This window comes from Podarcis pityusensis (assembly GCF_964106645.2).
Source record: "Podarcis pityusensis genome assembly, chromosome: 3".
NCBI classification, from domain to species: Eukaryota; Metazoa; Chordata; class Lepidosauria; order Squamata; family Lacertidae; genus Podarcis; species Podarcis pityusensis.
The window spans coordinates 65077908-65096847 of NC_138026.1; the positions used below are offsets into that span (position 1 = coordinate 65077908).

General features: G+C 40.6%; 1 protein-coding gene across 3 annotated transcripts in view; it reads left to right on the forward strand.

Annotated features, from left to right (window-relative positions):
* Positions 1–18940, forward strand: part of SASH1 (SAM and SH3 domain containing 1) — a 554241-nt gene that overhangs the window by 363911 nt on the left and 171390 nt on the right. The window contains exon 1 of one of the 3 annotated variants that reach the window (XM_080998544.1): positions 876–1030. The exons of the other annotated variants lie outside the window; for them this stretch is intronic. Within the exon in view, the coding sequence (XP_080854670.1) occupies positions 989–1030 (42 nt within the window). The 5' untranslated portion in view covers positions 876–988. Of the gene's footprint in view, positions 1–875; positions 1031–18940 lie in introns of those variants that run through there. 3 annotated transcript variants of the gene reach the window in all.

Below are 18940 nucleotides of genomic sequence, written 5' to 3' on the forward strand. Positions count from 1 at the left end.
CTAGTCTGCAGTTACATATCCACCCACATCACAGTCCTGAACCAGCTTGTCCCGCCCTCCCCTCCATGCCAGCTAATTGTTAAAGCAAAATCAATCTGGGAGAGCAAACTACATAAGAAACTCTGATATAACTAAAGAAATTTTGTGGTGGTGATTAGAGGGCCAAGTAGAGTAGCACCTCATATTTACCTTGGAAATGAAACTTCCAATGCAAATAGCAGTAACGGGGGTCTCAATCTAGATCAGGACTAATGCAGAGGACAAAGGGTTAAAGGCTCTCCATGACAAGGTCCTCATCCAAACTGATGACCCCATATCAACAATTTGCTTTTTAGAAGCTATTCATGCAGTTGCTAATTGCAAGAATGATACTGCTTCTAAAATGTAGAAATAATTGTTTCCAGCAAGTTAGGGCATGGCACTCTATTCAGCTGAGTGTTTTACTCCCATGCAAAAACACCAGGCATTTGCAGAAAGTTTAAAAGAAGTAACACCTCTTATAACAGCTCCCTTAATTTTCCATGCAATATTCCTAAAGTGAACAAAAAGTTTGTATGTTATGTACTTTCATTCACATTGAACATGCAGTATCTAATTACAAACATCTGGTCTGATATTTGGTTTCCTTCCTCATAACACCCACTAAGAGGTTGGATTTTTCATATGAGAAACAGTATATGTAGGAGTGGCCAAGCTGAATGACACATGGTAACTTGAGCCGAACATTTTCAAATACGAATAATGCTGGGGGGATGTCTATTCTTTCCTTGTTTCCTTATTACATGTTTTGCAAGCATCCAGTCAAGTGAGACATACTTAACATTTGAATCACAAAATAAAATGCCACAACCCAGATCGTTCTAAACTCATTTGCCACGGAGTCTCTCTGAGTCAGGAAGTGCTCAGTAAATTCTGTTCATAATTCTCTTCTGGCAGTGAAACGTTTCCTTTCTGAAAAGGAAAAGATAAATGGCATTCGCTTTTCATTATGGATACTTTTGCAAGCAAGTCTGTGTTTGAGAGGGAAGTGGTAAGTAAAATGGATGCTGAGTAAAAGTGTGTTTCTTACTTTGGAAATTTACAAGTTTAGGAATCTCAGATGAAAGTGGTTGTGCTGTTTAAAGGATCCAGGCTATCTCAAAATGGAAAAAGTCGTTATCAGTCTTTCAGTGTTTTTGTACTGAGGATTAACTATAATTTCCCATTGGTCTTGAAATGTAAAATAAAGCTTTCTTTTAACTCAGTATTATAACCACTTTTAAGAATAGAATAGAATAAATGAAACTGATTTCTTTACTGGAATTTAAAATATATATCTCTGTGTGTGCATCTGTTGAAATAACAGCTTTACTTTAGGTTTATATCTCCCTGAATGAAACTGTTGAAGAAAGTAGTTGATGAATTTGTTTTAGTGGAATACAGTAAAATTAGTGTGTGTTTTGTGTGTGTTTTAAATCAATTAAAAGCTGCTTTTCTAGCATTGGGAGTCTGTCACTGACACTAATAATACAACAGCCCTGACCAAAGCAAGACTCAAGGTAACAGGTAGCTATTTGATTTTTCTGCCCTTCAAAAGATTGAAGTGGGGGAGGGGAAACTATTCACGTAATATGGTGTGGATGACCTGCAATTAGCAGGACCTCCCGGTATATCCTTTCTTATTAAAACCGGATTAACTATTTTGCTAAGCAAGTACCAGATGCGAATGTCTGTCCCAGGATACCTTGGTGTTTGTTTCCATATATTTTATGTGTTTGTTTATAACTGTCTGTGTCAACAAATAAATCTGCTGTGCATGTATAGCAGGTTTGGGCCATGTTTGAAATTAAGGAGGAGGGGAGAGAGAAAAAGGCCTTGGGATTGTGTCCTCAATGAGTTGTATCCACTTCCACCCATGCAACTTAGTCCATCCATTTTCACTGAGGCCCGCCCCCCATGCCTGTCTAAGCCCTCCACCTGAAAAGCTGGTTCTAGGGATTAGGGAGCCTCTGGCACATGGCATGGAGGGCTCAAGGATCTAAAAAACATAGGTGGTTCTACTTGTACAAGTAGTCGTGCTTGTTGCTAAGGCAGAAGCAGATGCAAATGCAAGGCAGAGGACTGTTATTGAATTCTACATCTTTTTCAGATTATCTTTTGGGGGGAATCCCACTGAGTACTGTGGGAGGAAAGTGATGGTATGGCCTGGTATGGCAGCTTCTGGGCTGGTGTAGCTTTTTCCTGGTTTGGGGGCATGTCAGAGAACTACTAGGATGATATTGGATCCAGTGCCTTCCCCTGGTCCTTCTCTGGCATGCCCCCTTTTCAACCCTAGCGATATCAGAGCTTTGAGGTCAGGAAGAAAGGGCTACAGAAATTTCCATGGCAGAGGGAAGGGGGCATCCAACATTAGATCTCTCCCACCCACCAAGGTCAAAACTCTCATGATTTTGATGGCCCCTTGGGGCCATCAGGTCCCAGGGACCGTGGAACAGAAGGGTGAATATGTCTGTAATTGTTTCAGGTGGTGAAATAATTAAGACATCCCAAGAGAATTGTTGTGCACTTATAGATAACAGAGCTTCAGAAAAGCAGAATGAATTGGGTAATCAGCACAGATGCACATCTATATTTGTGAGATCACTGGGATTCTTTGTCTCTCATTATTTAAATTTAAATATATTATTGAACACTAATATAAATGGCTTTTTTTCTTACCTAAGAAAGAAGGGCACAAACCAACTAAAGTGGAACACTTTAAATTCCTATAGTTTTCAATAGGTAAAGATGAAACGTCTGAGAAACAGGAAGAAGTCAGCTGGGCCTCAACAGTTTGAAAATAAAGATGCTGGCAACATAGCAATGCTAGCAGCACATTTGACTTTTCAAACAGTCGGGGGAAGGAGGGTCCCAGTGAGCCTTTCCCGTCTGCAAGGGAGAACTCTTCACCTATCAGTTACCCTCTCCCTGGTCCCCTAGGTCAATTCTTTCCCCTATGAGGAATGGGAATAGGTTAGTGAGCAGTGGAAAACAGGGTGCTCAAGTAAGCAGAATCAAGGCAAGTTTCACCGCCTACAATGAATCTGTACTTTTTGGGATTCCTAGCTTGCTGAATTCCATGCCCTCTTTGATGAACAAGGTGATACCACCTCCAGCATGTCCTTCGCTGCCCTTCCTATATAGTTTTATATTCAGAGATACTGTAATTGTTTCCCACTGGTTCTCTCCATTCCTACAGGTTTTTGTAGTGCCCCACTATGTCACTATATCCTAAGCTTCTGGCTGTACTGAAATATTCATGTTGTGCTTTTTTTAAAAAAAATTGTTACTTCTTATCCCACATTTGTTGCAGGATCTCTGTTTGCTAGTTTATAGAGGGAAAGATATCATGCTTTTATACCACATCTCCCCACAGTAGTAGTACTCTAATGCAGATCAGGAAAGCATGCAGTTAAGATCTGCAGGTAGGCTTTCAGCTAACAGTGCCAGACTTGCAGTTGTATGAGCAGTTCAAAGAGCTCAGCCCTCTTCCCCTTTAATTAGCTTCAGTGGTAAATTACAGGCAATCATTATATAGCCGTTAAGTGTTCTTTGCAGAATTAATTTTCCACCCAGAGGTCTCTTGGCATTTAGGAAGACGGTTTTGAAGCAAGAAATGGAGCAAATGTGGAACAATAATGCTATTGTTCACTCTAAGATTGACGCTGTCAAGATTGCATGTGGTCAGTATTAGAAGTGTTTGTTTGTTTGTTTGTTTTTTAAAGTCTGAGTCCAATGTTTGATTCAAGTAATTGGAAACTCCTACTGGACATACCCTTCCATCCTTTGGTTCCGAGTTTTCCCTAGGCACAGTCACCACATTCTTAAGTTGCCAAATTCTGCCTCAAATATCAGGTAGTGCAGCAGTAAACTTGAAAACAAATGATATATGCACACAGACCAGGCCCTAAGGGAAATCTCTGGAGAGAGAAAAATGAAAAACTCTGTGCCTTTATTGTCAATAGATGACACTTTCAATCTTGCAGTAGGACAGGAGTCCCTTCTATGCCGTTTGAGAAGCTTATTCTTCTGCACTCAGTTACAACTGAATTCCCAACCAATGTTATTTGACTGACATGAACACTTAGGAGACATAGTATATTGTTTTCTAAGAACATATATGTATGTGCAGCTTTCCATAGGAAGGGATCAAGTCATTAAATGCCCATATGCTGGTATTAATATCCTGCCTTAGCTCCGCTGTAATTGTGATACACACACTTCGGCCATTGTCCTGAGGAGTTCCACTGCAACCTCCTTCACATGCACACCAGTCTTGCAGCCATATCAAGGTCATTGTTCCTCCTGATTCACCAGCTCCTATATCTGACACAGGTCCTGGACTGACAAATTTTCTGCACCTACATCTTCTTAAAAGACACTTGAAAGTCTGTTCCCCTTTGCCAATATCTCTCCCTAAAGGCTGCTTGGGATTACTTTATGCTTGGTTTTTTTACAACAATAATGCTTAAATCTAATTACAATGTTAAAAGTGTCCCTGAAATTCAGGCCTTAAGTAACTTATTTGGGGTAACTAAATGCATTCCTTTTAGACAATTGGCTCACTGGGAAGCAGGCAATATTTTTAAAATTAGGTTGAAGGCTGTATGCTTCCCCAGAGAAAATTCAATATAGTGATGTGTTTATCCTGTGCAATAATAATATTTGTCCATGTGAGAATATGTATGGGGATTTCTTGCATACCATATGGCTTATTACTATTCTCAATCCAAACAGTAACAGCTGCTGCAGTTATGTGAGATGAGTTTTCTCAAATTGGAGATATGCAAGACTAGTGGATGATGGAGCTGCTGCTGTCTATAGATTTATTCCAAATAGCATAATTGTCAGCTGGCATTCTGTCCACCATTTCTTCTTTCGAGCATTTTTTTGTTTTTGTGTGTTGGGATACATTTTTTTCTGGAATAAATAGCAAAAGGCTTGTAAAGAAAACAAGACATTGACTGAATATTTCTGAAGAAAATAGGAAGTGGTGCCACAAAAAAAGACACATTACATTAAGTAACAAGTAGCATTGCAGCCTAATCCTATACATGTTTTCTTTTAAATAAGTCTGATTGTTTTCAGTGGGGCCTGCCCCCTGGGTGCATACAACTGCAGCCTTGATGTGCCATGTTTACTAGCATCATTTGACGTTTAAAAGTGACAGCAGATCTACCCCTTCAGGAAAAATTCAGCTTGGGGGATGGGTAGCGTGTAATGCATATATAGGGTCCTAGATTCAATCCCTGGCATCAATAGATAATGTTGGGAAAGCTCCTAATCTGAAACTCTGGAGAGTCACAGTCAGTCAGTATAGACCAGAAGTGATCTACAGGGCTCCAGCTTCTATCAACCCCAGCCAACATGGCCAATGGTTAGGTATGATGGGACCTGCAGTCCAGCAACATGTGGACAGCATCACATTGGCTCCTTCTAGTGTAGTCAGTACTAAACTAGATGAAGCAATGGTCTAATTTGGTATAAGAATGATGGACTAAATAGCCCAGCCATTGCCAACTTGGATGTTTTGTAGTACAACTCCCATCAGTCCCAACCAGCATGAGCAGCTGAAAATGGGACTGATGGGATTTTCAGTCCATGACACCAGTTTGGCAAAAACTGGTGTAGTCACTATTAGCATACACCTGTGGCTGTGTAGCTAGGAATATTATTTTGTGTAATCTGGTTGCTTCTCAGCTCTTTGCGTTTTCCATTTATGTTCAAATTATAGGGATCTCTTATTTCCCAATTTCTGTCGTCACTGTTTTCCAACTTATACTCATTGGTGAGGCACTGTTTGTTGCTTCTTTCAGGCCTTAATTGGACATTTCCATAAATATTTGAATTCTGCTATCAAACACTTGAATAGGGTGATTTATCAATGCCACTCAATTCTTTCAGCATCAAGAGAACATCCACATATTAAAGAACTGGTTTGCATACCTGGCCTTTAAATCCAAGCTTCTTTTTGGACGTGGCATTTAAACCTCTGTCATTTCAGTCCCAGTTCAGTCATCTGCACTTTCTCAATATACTAGGCAGGTGAAACATTGTATTCATTAGGACTTATCTCACTAAAGCACATTCAGAAGAGGATGGAAGGCTTATAAGGAACACTCTGTAGAAGTGCCCATTAGCAAACAAAACAAAAACAAAAAACACCCGCAAAAGTCAAATGCAGGTTTGCAGCTTGATATTTCACTGACAAGTGAAATACGATAGTTGGGGGGGCGTTTCTAATAGCACCATTGTGTTACGGTTCAAAGGGTCTGGCAATGCAGCTCTTGGTACTGGTGTGAAAGTCTAAAGCTCTTCCTTTTAAGTCAACAGTATGATCCATATGTGTTCAGCAACTGACTTTAGGGCTTCTACATGCACAAATGTATACACATAACCACACCAAGACTTCCAAATCACAGAGCTTTCGTATCTCTTTTGGGCGGGCTTTTTACTCTATATGCTACATCCTAAAAACCATTTGCTACTCTAAAACTTGACGAATAGCTGGATGTGAGTCCACTCCAAACTGAAAGGGCATAATATTTAAATTGACAGGTGCATTTTGAGGTGATACGAACAGTGCTTGATATTTGATGGACTAATCACACATCTGGGACACTTCTTCAGCCACTGTACAAAGTCCTTTGGAAAATATTCTCAAGAGAATGGGCCACCGGTACACGGTTCATCACTTTCCCACTGCAAAAGGAATATTTTATGCTAGTAAAGAAACAAGCTAAATAGTGTAGATAGAGCCTGCTCACCTTCCTCAGCACTGCTTGGCTTCTTCAGGCAGTAGAAAACTGGAAGAAGCAAGTCAGTGTGCAAGCTGCATGAGCCAGTCAAAATCTGACTGGTCTTCTGGAATTAAAATAGCTAAGCTTCACTTGTCTTATGTGGAATAGCTGCAAGAGAAATTAATCATGACAAGAACTGACAGTAACATAAATTGCGAGACAAAAACAGCTCCCAGTGCAACTAGTCAAGTGTGAGGAATATACTGAGCTTTTGTCCTTTCTATTTGTCTGCAGTACCAGGGCCAGAATCCCCATAATTTTCATTCTAAGCATAATCCTTCAACTTTATGGTGCTTTGAGCATTCCTTGCAGCACAGTATGATTACCCCAATCAGAATCACAGATAGAGCAATCCTATGCTCACATTGTGCTGGGACCAGAGCTACACTGTCGGAGACATGCACAGAGATATGTGCTCAGTCCATAAAGGAAGGAGAGGGTTGAAACACACACAACCAGAAAATATAAAACGGTGTAAAAACAGATGTGTTCCCTAAAAAATACACTAGTGGCCACCAATCAGGGCCTGATCTGCCACTGCTCTCCTCCCCTCTACCATGCAGGATGTGTTTACTGAAGAAAGTAAGCTGCATGCTGCAATGAAAGAATGGGGTGGGGAGAGTGCTGTTGCCCTCAGGTACTGCTTTCAAGCTTCCCATAGGCATCTGTTTGGCTGCTATAAGAACAGGATGATGGTCTAGATGGGCCACTGGCCTGCCCCAGTGAGAGCCTCTTATGTTCTTATTCAAGTCGTTTTTCTGCAAACAGAAGAAGAAGAAGAGAAGAAGAGTTTGGATTTGATATCCCGCCTTTCACTCCCCTTCAGGAGTCTCAAAGCGGCTAACAATCTCCTTTCCCTTCCTCCCCCACAACAAACACTCTGTGAGGTGAGTGGGGCTGAGAGACTTCAAAGAAGTGTGACTGGCCCAAGGTCACCCAGCAGCTGCATGTGGAGGAGCGGAGACACGAACCAGGTTCCCCAGATTACATGACTACCGCTCTTAACCACTACACCCCAAAGGAAAGATATACAGTAATATCATACCACCCGGTCCACATGGTGAGCTCCTGTAGATGCACAGCTCTCTTTGTGGCAATGGTTACCACATAGAACAATGAAGAAGTCCATTTGTGCAGCTGGGTTTTGCTACTCAGTTCAGCCCCCAAGGCACTGAGAAGCAGTCCTGAGGGACTTCACCTGGTTTTGCTGGTATCCACTGCACCCAACCCCACAACATTCTGACCCTGACCCACAGTAACTGCTTGGAGGGTGCATGATTATGTAAGCTGTCCACTCATGCAACTCTAACTATGTATTTCCAATTTGTAAACTGGTACTAAACTGTGGGAATTCATTAGGGGCAAACTTTATTGTTGTTGTTCTTACGGAAGATGTTTATTGCACCGTACTTTGAATAAATAGCACCTACTCCAGCAGAAAACATAACCGAAATCTAATGGATGCACATATTTGGCTTTGTTTGTGTGGCCTTGGACAAATTGTTAAATGTCAGTCACAGCTACTGCTTGGGTAAATATTCAGGATTTAGATCAGAAGTGGCTAACCGATGGACATTGTAGATGTTGTTGGGCTGTAACTCCACCTGATCATTGCCCATGGTGGCTGGGGCAGATGAGAGCTGGAGTCCAACATCATCTGGAGAGTCTCAAGGTAAAGTTTGTAACCCAGATTTAGTCTTTGAAATAGGATTAAGATTTAGGAACAAACTAATAAGTAAATCAAGATAAGGGAACAAACATCCCCTTATCTATGAGTGTTTTCCCAAATTCATACCACACATATTGCAATTTACATGTGTTTAATATGAAATTTAATATGAAGAGGAAATGCAGCATATTATGTCCCTCTTTGAAAATCTCTGGGGGAACTTGCTTTCATAAGTTACCTTTTAAAGTCCTCATTTTGCAGCTCCATTGTGGTGGCAACCGTCCAGCAGTTGTAAAAGATTTGAAGCATATCCTTTCACTTTTAAAAATCTGTTTTGTTTCTCATTTAACAGTTTTCCCAGCTATTACATCAAAACAAAAGGTTTCATTTTACTTTTTACTTTTTTTTTTTGTTTTCCCTTGAGTTCAGTGCATAGTGATAAATTGCTCTCAGGATAAAACAAGAGTGATGATGAGGAATATGAAAAACATGTTCATTATTAATCCAGACAGAAAATAATTTGACTTTTAAAAATCAGGAAGTAACTGGTTTTGTAGAAATGATTACACATATGACATGATTATTTGTCTACTTAAAAGAAAGTAGATACCATTCCCCCCCATAAGAGAATTGAGGTACAGTACAGAGTCATCTGCAACTGGACCTCATGGTCAGGAGTCCCTTTACCTTTCTATTTAAAAAAATCCAATCGAGTAACATTTTCATGTAATTATTCACTAATATTCTGCATGATTGAATTAAGAAGGAGAGTTAAGATATTGGGAGCACAGCCAGCTGTGTGGCTGCTTCAGGTGGCACTATGAGGCTGGGGGGAGGCGAGGAGGAAGGCATGAACTGGTGTCTGAATGGTGCAGCAAGATTCTTAAAGTGTTTAAAATGTTCACTCTAGTCTAGCGGCAGCCAGCACTGCTTGGGAGCTCAGTTTTTCTTGAGTAGTTCCCTACACCCCAACTCCCCCTATTGATTTGGCCAACAAGCCCTGCCCTGCAAATCTGGCCTCAACTACTACTCCTACTGCAAAGAAAACCTTGGCTAGCTGTTAGCATGCTCACTCTGTTTTCGTGACCATTTGTGCTTCCTTCCCTGTGGTATCTATCCTGTTGTGTGTGTTTTTATGAAATGCTGCACTTTGATGCATTTTCCCCTAGACCAGTGATCTGATTAGAGAAAAAGAATGGCCTGTCTGCATTTTAATCTGGTATTGTGCACATCTCCCCTCTCTGTCTCCCCACCTTCCATATGAGTTATGCTACTTTCCACCTGCATTTGGTAATGCAATTAAATGATGTTGAGTAAAATGCATTTCAGAATCATTTTCAGATGCTCAGATTCACACATTCTCCATTACATGAAGAGGCAGGAGTGGAGACGCACTCATTGGCCCCACCCTCTCCATTACGTCTCCATCGCTTTACATGTATTGTGGGTGGAAGTCTGAAACAAAAATCTTGCTCTATGTATGTAGGGTACCCACATGATTTAGAACAGTCAGCATGGCTCCCTGTTCCAGACCTTTCCCAACTCCAGTGCATGTAGGGAACATGACTCCTACTGTTCCCTTCTCACATTATGGGAAATGTGTGAGTTTGAACACTAGAAGAGGGCTACAGTCTTACTTTTAACTACCTGGTGCAACCATTCCTTCCACAAATGTAGCTCATGAGACCCCATTCATGCCAATGTAGGTGATAATAGGTATGATAATAAAGGAGGATGTGTGTTTGATTTGGTAAACGTTTTGTACTTGCCATCAAAACTGGCTTCAAAGCTGGCTTAACAACATTTTTTTATCCTATCAGTGCTAAGTGTGGCCGAGTAGGAAAAAGAATACCACATCTGATCTTGTATTCCTGCACAGAACAACAAGAGACAAGAGAGTGGGTGCACTAACATTTTGTATTTCTGGTGTATCACCTTCTCTGGGGTGGAATGTTTTAGCCACATTTAGCAGCCACGTCAGAATCACTTTGCCTCTTACCTATGATGTTCAAAACCACAGAAGTAATCAGTTCAGCGTATCTTAGATACACCTCCAGCTAACCAAACTATGTAAGCCACTAGTTTCACCAGAGAAACCATAGGTCTGCATAAGAGACCTCAGAACCAGACTGGAAGAGCCTTGGTGTTTGACTGACTGCACCCATACAGAAGCTTCTAAAGGGAACTGTTGGTCTGATCTCTGCTGGCAGCTCTGCACTGCTGATGACTTGGAGGGAGTACTGCACAAGCCCAACAGAATCAAGTCGCCTTAGGCGTCAATGAGGTCCTGTCAAACCACACAGGACTGCTTTCTGTAGTCCTCCTCTTATTGTTATGGCCAGAAGATCTGCCTGAGCAGCTGTCCTGCCTCTTTGTCTCTCTTTCAGCATCCAGCCTGTGAGGATAAGCAACCACCACAGAAAACTCTCAGCTTCCTCACAAATCACAGCTCTTACATTTGCATGAGGGAAGCTATTATAACGTTAAACTGGTTGCAGTTGGCTTCATGTCTGTTGATATGGCTTCTGTCATTAGAGCTTTAGCTGAAGCTACGTAACTCAGCTTTGCTCAGATCTGATGAGACTGTATGAGCCTTTGTTTAGTTCTCCCTGGCTGTCTTTATAATGCTTGGGTTTATCATTAGCTTAAAAAGAGCATGGTACTAGTGGACTTGAATTGACAGGGGCATTAAATAGTTCTATTATAAAACTGGTACTTGAGTAGAAAAAGAGGCTGGCTTTTTAGCTCTTGATACAATTGTCACTACTGTGCGTAAAGTAGGGTAAATTGAGATCATACATCTCAGTGAGGTCTCATGCTGTTCATTTTACCTAAAAACTAGAACACTAAGACCCATAGCATTCCAAGTCAAAGCCTCAACACTTTATGGCATATTCTTAAGAGAGGCTGGCACAAATTAGTGCACTTACCTGCATGACAAAAAAGGCATTTCTAGTTTTCCAAAACATAGTTTGGGAACTATTCTAACAATCCTGAACAACTTTGAATACTTACAGTTTAAATATTCCCCTATCAACCAACAGGAACATAGGGACTTGTTCCTTCTGTTAAATCAGAATATTGATCCATCTAGTTCTGTATTGTCTATACTCTAAACTGACTAGCAGTGGCTCTCCAGGGTTTCAGACGGAATATTCCCAGTTTTACCTGGATAAGATGAAGATTGAACCTGGGACTTGCAGGGCAAACACTCAACTATGGTTCTTCCTTAATCGAATATTAAATAGTCCAATTAGGCTGTTTACAAGGTCCCCATTCAGGCTGCAAATGTCCAGTTGTGATAGGAAGCTGCATGTATCATCTTTCAGGCCGTTTAGGTTTATGGAAGGTTTATGCCAGTATCAACACAGAGAAAGTTGTCAGGAGGCAATGTCTCTGGCAGTAATAGAATGCAGTTAACATTAGGAGCTGTTGCTGCTATTGGTCTGCTCTGTTTAAGCTGTTATTTTAAAGGGAATGCTTAGGATCAGTTGCTGGTGTAAGAGTTCATGGAGTACAAATATTTCAGTTTAACATTATCCCCTTCAGTCTTCTTTTGCATGGAGGTACTGATAGAATGCTTGTTCCTCTTAGCCATCACAAATTATATACCAGTAATTTAATCTAAATGCAGGCATAGTAACAGGTGTGGTCACTTGTACTGGTTCATTGAATTTGAAGTGCCCCACCCTTGTGAGCAAGACTTCTTTTTTGGAAGTGTATGCACATGCCCAGGCTTGCAGTGTGCATAACAAGCAAAACAACTAACTTAATGAAAGCAAGCATTGCAACTAACTTAATGAAAGCTTCATAGGTTCATGAGTCTTGAACCAGAATTTCCACCGAACTGAATTTCCACTAAAAACAACACCTATCCTTTGGTCTGTTCACTTAAGTGTGCTGACTCTCCCCTACCTCTCAAATCTAGATCAAAAATTATATTTAGGGCTTGAGAATATTAGATGTTTAACCACTCAGTTATTATAACCAGGTGTAACCGCTTCATTTATCCAAAGAAACAACAAGCTTTCATTTAAGCAGTGACCAGATATATCACCAGTGGTAACATAGACAAGCTTCCTTTGCAGTGTGTCAGCATCAAAGGGCGACTCCACACATTATGGTTGTTGTGCGGAATAACTGGTGTTACTGGTGTTTCTTGCAGAAAATATAAAGTATGGCTATCACACACATAAATATGCACATGTTTCTTTAAACACCCATATACATAAGTCTAGAAAATATCATTATGCCAGGGTTCCTAAATGCATATACACAGTGTTTAAATATGTATATATACATTTGTACGAAGTCTGCATTTTATGTATTACACAGGCATTTCCTGTAGCACTCGCAGTGAAGGGCTCCTTTTGTTCATGAGAGGCATTTGATGATTCCATTGGCAGAAGTGGCGGAGAAAGGCAAAATTAGTCAATCCCCCTCCTTCCCCTGCAGGTCCCTCCATGCTGTTCCCCAACTTTCTGTAGCAGAATTTCAGGGGTGCAAAAAGATGCAGGTGAAAAAGGCAAATTGGCAAAAGCTGCCTTTCCCTTTTGGCCACAGGAGTGTCCTGTGAGCAGAACCTCATTAGCAGAAGGGAACTCAAGATCCAAGGATATTCAAGAAATTAAATACACTTTCCCCTTTCAGTTTTAATCAAATCTTAGCTGCCTTCCCGATGGGCCAGATGTAAACTGGAATTATCATTCTTGTGTCTTTGATATGTAGACATTAATACACAGGAATCAGGGCTAGACTGAGATAGCTAACAGGAAAGGGGGGAAATAACAATACAGTACAGCTTATTTATATTTAGAGGGAATTGCCCTAGTATCTCTGTTGGACAGGACACATTTCTAGTTGTCCTAGGGCCATGAATCATTTACATAATAACATACATGCTCTGGATGAGGGTGGGTGGGGTCTCATAGAATTAGAGATACACTTGAAACTTCAAACAGCCAAATGATCAAAGTTGGGTATGAGAGAACTGCAGAAAATGCTAAGGATCCACTTTTCGCAACATATTATTGCACGCCACCCCAATCTCTGAGTGGTGCAAGATTTCAGGCATTCCAGGTGCTTTCCCAGGGTTTGTATTTCCTTTGGAATGAGGGACAGTGGAGAATGTGGTGTCTTTATGGTATATTGCAGGCATCCCCAAACTCGGCCCTCCAGATGTTTTGGGACTACAACTCCCACCATCCCTAGCTAACGGGACCAGTGGTCAGGGATGATGGGAATTGTAGTCCCAAAACATCTGGAGGGCCGAGTTTGGGGGTGCCTGGTATATGGTTTATTTTCATGTAACCTGAGCCTGCAGTGGAGGAAATTTGTGCTGGATCCAGGAATTAGAAGGGCCCCAAGCACAAAGCTATCCCGCCAAACTCATAGCAATATAAATTGCTGAAGTATTTTATCTAGCCCTAAGAGAAAGCTTTAGTTTTGAATAATTAAATTACTGCAAGCATCATTTCCCATAGAGTATAAGTCAGTGACCTGCGTATAAATTATAATACAGAAAACTAAGGAGTGTGAAGTTATTTAAAAAAAAAACCACAACTATCTTTTCTTGAAATAAGGGACATTGTGCCTTCTGGAGAGATCTCTTGAGGAACAAATGAGCAATTGATCCTGAGGATCATCATCCACTTTCTTAAATTATAAAATAAAAATGATTGGAGAAAATGGATTTTTACTGCAGCCATTAAATGAAAAGATCTTATTCTAATTGTAATAGCATTTTTTTTCATCTCTGCAGTCTAATCTTATTCTTACTTCAGACTAACAATGCCTTTTCCTCTGGATCTGAATTACTTTTTTCATTTGAATTAACTTTTAAAACATATGCAAATAAGAAAATATTTAATTTACAATAACTTTTGATACAACTGTTCATATGTCAGTTTAGTCACGCATATGCCCCTTTCCCAACAGTGAATGAAAACCTAATTTCATTTTAGATGGGTAGATAGACAGACCAGAAGAAGGTTTGCATGAGGCTGGGGAGAGCTGAGCTGGCAGAGTTAACAGTGCCTGCAGGAGTTGAGAGAAGCATTGGCTGGCTTCACAGTTTTCCCCACATTCTAATTTTTGCCTAGTACACACACATCATCATTTGTGATATATTGCCAGGTCAAAAATTATGAAACCAATATCATGATATGGACTTCAAACTGGTTTTGAATGATATATCGTCCAGCCTTATTCATGGTATAGCTTTCATCATAGGCAGAAGAATAATCTCCTTATCCTGGTCTTTGACACCTGAGATATGTATGTGTGTTCACAAAACATTTATTTAAAGATGGAAAATATTTAATGTGGGGAAACGAAAACAAGTAATAAAGCTCAGCTTTTAATCCACTTTTCATTCATATGACAGCCAGGCCAGATACTCCCAAACCGCCCAGACCAGTAAAAATAACCTTCATTTGTTCATATCCTGTTTTCTGTAGACACAGTTCACACATTCACTGCTAGTCATTGAGACTGAGGGATAATGTACCACCCATGCTTTTATGAAACAGGCCCTCTGGTGTCTAACATCATGCAATGCACATACCGGTACATCCCAAAAGACATTATCAGTTTTAAGATTTGCAATGTCAGTAAATACACCCTTAATAATGGAGCCTACACAATGCTAGTTTAATGAAACCCTGCGTAACTACCGCAAGAACTATGCTTTGACAACATAAGCAAATGGAGATAATCCACGCTCAAAATATCTTATTTTATATTGCACTATTTGAAAGCAGTCATGGGGCTTGCTGATTTGTCACCCCACAGCACAGTGTTGTTTTGTTTTTAATTCTAGTGGTGAAATGTATTAGATTTAACAGAGACAAATCTAAGTATCAGGATAATAGAATAAGTATCGGTAGTCAAAAACCAGAAACTATGTGCTACATGCTAGCCTCTTATGAAAGTCTCCCATGATTTTGTTCCCAGAAACATTCAACCCACCATAGAATGGCTATTATTATTATTATTACTATTATTGCCCTTTGTGAGGTTATGTTCCAGCAAGTATCACATGTTAAATTGATTATGTAGTGTATAATTTGAAAAGAATGCATTCACCATTGGATTTACACAGTCAGTCTAAGAATGAACTCAGCAATTTCTGTCATATAAAACAGCTCCAACCCCCCCCCCCCCCAGTATTTTGTATTTTAATGAGTCAACTGCAGCTCCACACAACTACTAATTTCAACCCACTTGTCCAAAGGGACAGGCAAAAACATGCAATTTTACAGCAATTATAATCAGAGAAGAATGTTTAGCGGTAATGGTAGGCAGAAAAATTGACAGTCAAGAATTTAAAGCAGCATTTGCTTCTTCTCCTGTTTCATATTCAATCATATAAGGCTTTGACAGTCTCCATTAAAATCTAGTTAATGGTAATTCCAGACAATAATGTCATACTGCACAGCCACACTCCAACATAGTGACAGATTTTATGGTCTGCAAGGCCCTGTGCACAGCCCTTTTGAGGGGCCCTATTCCTTCGCCTAAATAAACGTGACTATGCAAAAATTATGGTTGTATGAAGAGTTGATAACAATAACATTTCTGCCCTCGCACTGTGCTCCCCCATTTTGAAACAACTTGGGAACAATTCCTACTGTGGGCCAGACAGGAAGAAAAGATGATGATGATAATAATGATGCTTCTGAAATGGGTTCCCCCTCCAAAAATACAATGATGGAAAATGTGATGATGATCATAATTATGAGAATAATAAAGATGATGATAATGCCTTTGTACTTCCTCAATCGAGGAAAAGGTGAAAATGATTATGCTGATGATGCCTCTGGGCTGGGCTCCCCCCCACCAAAAAAACCCCCAGCAACTTGGGAAAAATCAAGGGAAAAAATGGTGGTGGTGGTGATACTGGTCGCTCAGCAATGGGACCCCCCCCCAAAAAAAACAACCCTGGGAACCATCAGGGTAAATGTGGTGGTGGTGGTGGTGGTGATGTCTTTGCACCCCCCCCCCTCAATCACACCTTTCATGGGCAGCAAAGCAAAGAGATGACAAATGAGCAGAGCACTTCTTAGCTCCCCCCTTCTTAAAAAGTCCTGCCATGTGCAGCCAAAGCTGAGAAAGTGGAACAGCCTGGGCACTTCCGCCAGCCCCAACATTCTCCAAGAACCAAGGGGGTGGCAACTATCCTGCTTCTTCTCTTCTCCCTATCTTTGTCCTGCAACAAAGGAGGACAGGAGTTAACATCATAGCCAACTGGAGTTGGAAATGGGTGGGCCCTTCCACCTCCAGCAAGTGCCAGAAAAAGGATTATACTCTGCTTGTGTTGGGTTGGCAGCCCCCAGCTTGGAAGGTTGCCTGAACGTTATGCTTCATAACTTCCTTTCTAGAAGGGCAATAGGCTTAGGGGTTTTTTGAAATGAAAGTTTAGAATGGCATGGCCACTTCTGGCATGGCCCTTGCTGTAATTATTTAAATCCCACCGTTATAAATCTGGCCTTGCCTTCCTTGGACCCCAGGGATACATTGCCTGGTGTTGAAACAACTCACTTTTCACTCACAGCTCTGACTTCACTCATTGACTAAAAACACTGACAGGTGGGAAAAGCCAGTCTGGCTTAATTTATTTTAATTTTTAAAAATGCTTAGAAGGGTACCTGAACATTGTGCTTCATTACTTTATTTCTAGAAGGGCTAGAGACTAATTTTTTGAAAAAACAAAACCTCAAAGTCTGATGCCCCTGTTCAGACACACCAAAGGCAGCCTTCATGGTCACTGGGTTCACACACACAGAGACCCATGGATTAGCCTCCCCTGACTTTAATCAAGGAGTGGGAGAAATGAGGAGTGAAACAATGCAACAAACTAAAGTAGTAGAATTCAACAATGGCAACTCATTGTTTGTAGTCATGTTTCAAAGGTATTCTTTCAGTTAGTAATGTATACTAATAACTTGGAGAGCCCTCAGCTTCAAGGGACCCTAATTCTGTGCACAATGTGCATGCTTATAAATCTGTCACTGAACAAAATAGACTATATACATGTAAGTATGGGAATGTCTAGCTAAACATACTCAAACACATACAATCTCATAAATACAGATGCCACTAGAAAGCTTTCTTCCTCCTATGCAAAGTTTTAAAATTTGTGTTGATTGGAAAGCCTCCAGTGATGTGGGTGGAATTTTTTCCTGTGGCTTGTTTTTCCATGGAAATTTTTCCCCTGAAACTCTGGCAGTCCTACACTTTATCACCTGGATTTTGCCCATTTGTGGACTTGCATTTCTGCTTGTGGCTTTAATTTTACCACATTCTGTTCAAAATATTTCAATGTGGTAACCACTATAGTTCTATCTGAGATGCAAAAGTCCAGCTGCTATCATAATAAAACAGAACTCATTTCGCAGATTTTGGATAACAGAGCCATGGTCCTCTCCCAAATCTTAAATACAGGTTCCCAGCGTACATCCAAATTTTGTCTAAGAATTGCCCCAGAAGTTTGTTTGTAAAGAGCTGAGAAAAGGACTGTCTTTTAACAGACCTTGAATTTAATGAGAATGGCATGTTAATGAAATGAAGTCCATAATAGCAGTCTACAAAAGCGTTAACACTGCATTTTCAGACTCTGCTCACATTGTGCAAGCATTTTATTTGGGCTTTAGGGTTAAAGTCAAATTAAGTGCAAATCCATAAATACCATTTTCATGGCATAATTACTGATTAGCATAATTATGTTCTAATGTAATTTCCTTAATTTATGTCTTAGCAGATTGGCAGAAAGTTGCTTTCTTCTCGAGCTGCTTAGAATTTGGTTCTTAGATGAGGTCATTGATCTCCAATTAAGCCAACCCCCCACCCTTGTAGCACTAATATTAATGGAGCTCTTCATCATGGAAAGGCCATCTTAGCTTTCTGGTAAAAGGTGGGGAGGAGGTCCTGCATGGGTTTTCTTCCCTTTCCAATATAAAAACTGTAACAAGTGATTGCTAGACATTAAATGACAGACCACAGGGATTTTTTAAAAGTCCATTAAATGAAAATCTTTTTGATACTGTCAGGGGTGCGAACTTGAATAAAATATGGGGGGGCAAGTAAGCCCCACCCTGCATAATCAATCACATCATACAGTGCATGCACACCATTTGAATGGCAACACCATTTGAATGGCAGCCCCCTCAAACATTTTATCGGGGGGAAGCCTCCTTGGCCTCTAAAGGTTGGCTCCTCTGGATACTGTGATGCTACCACACCCATGGACTCAAATGTACATGACTGTTAGAATTTATCACAATGTTGGAACTAAGTCGTGAATATATTTACTTCACTTTCTGTGCTGCTCTTCCCTGCCACCACACTGATTCTGTTGCTGCTTCCATTGCCAGTGCCCCACCTGTCATCTCATCACAGTTTTCTCAAATGCTTTTCCTGGTGGTAGAGTTTAGAGTCAGACGTGAGCCCTCTA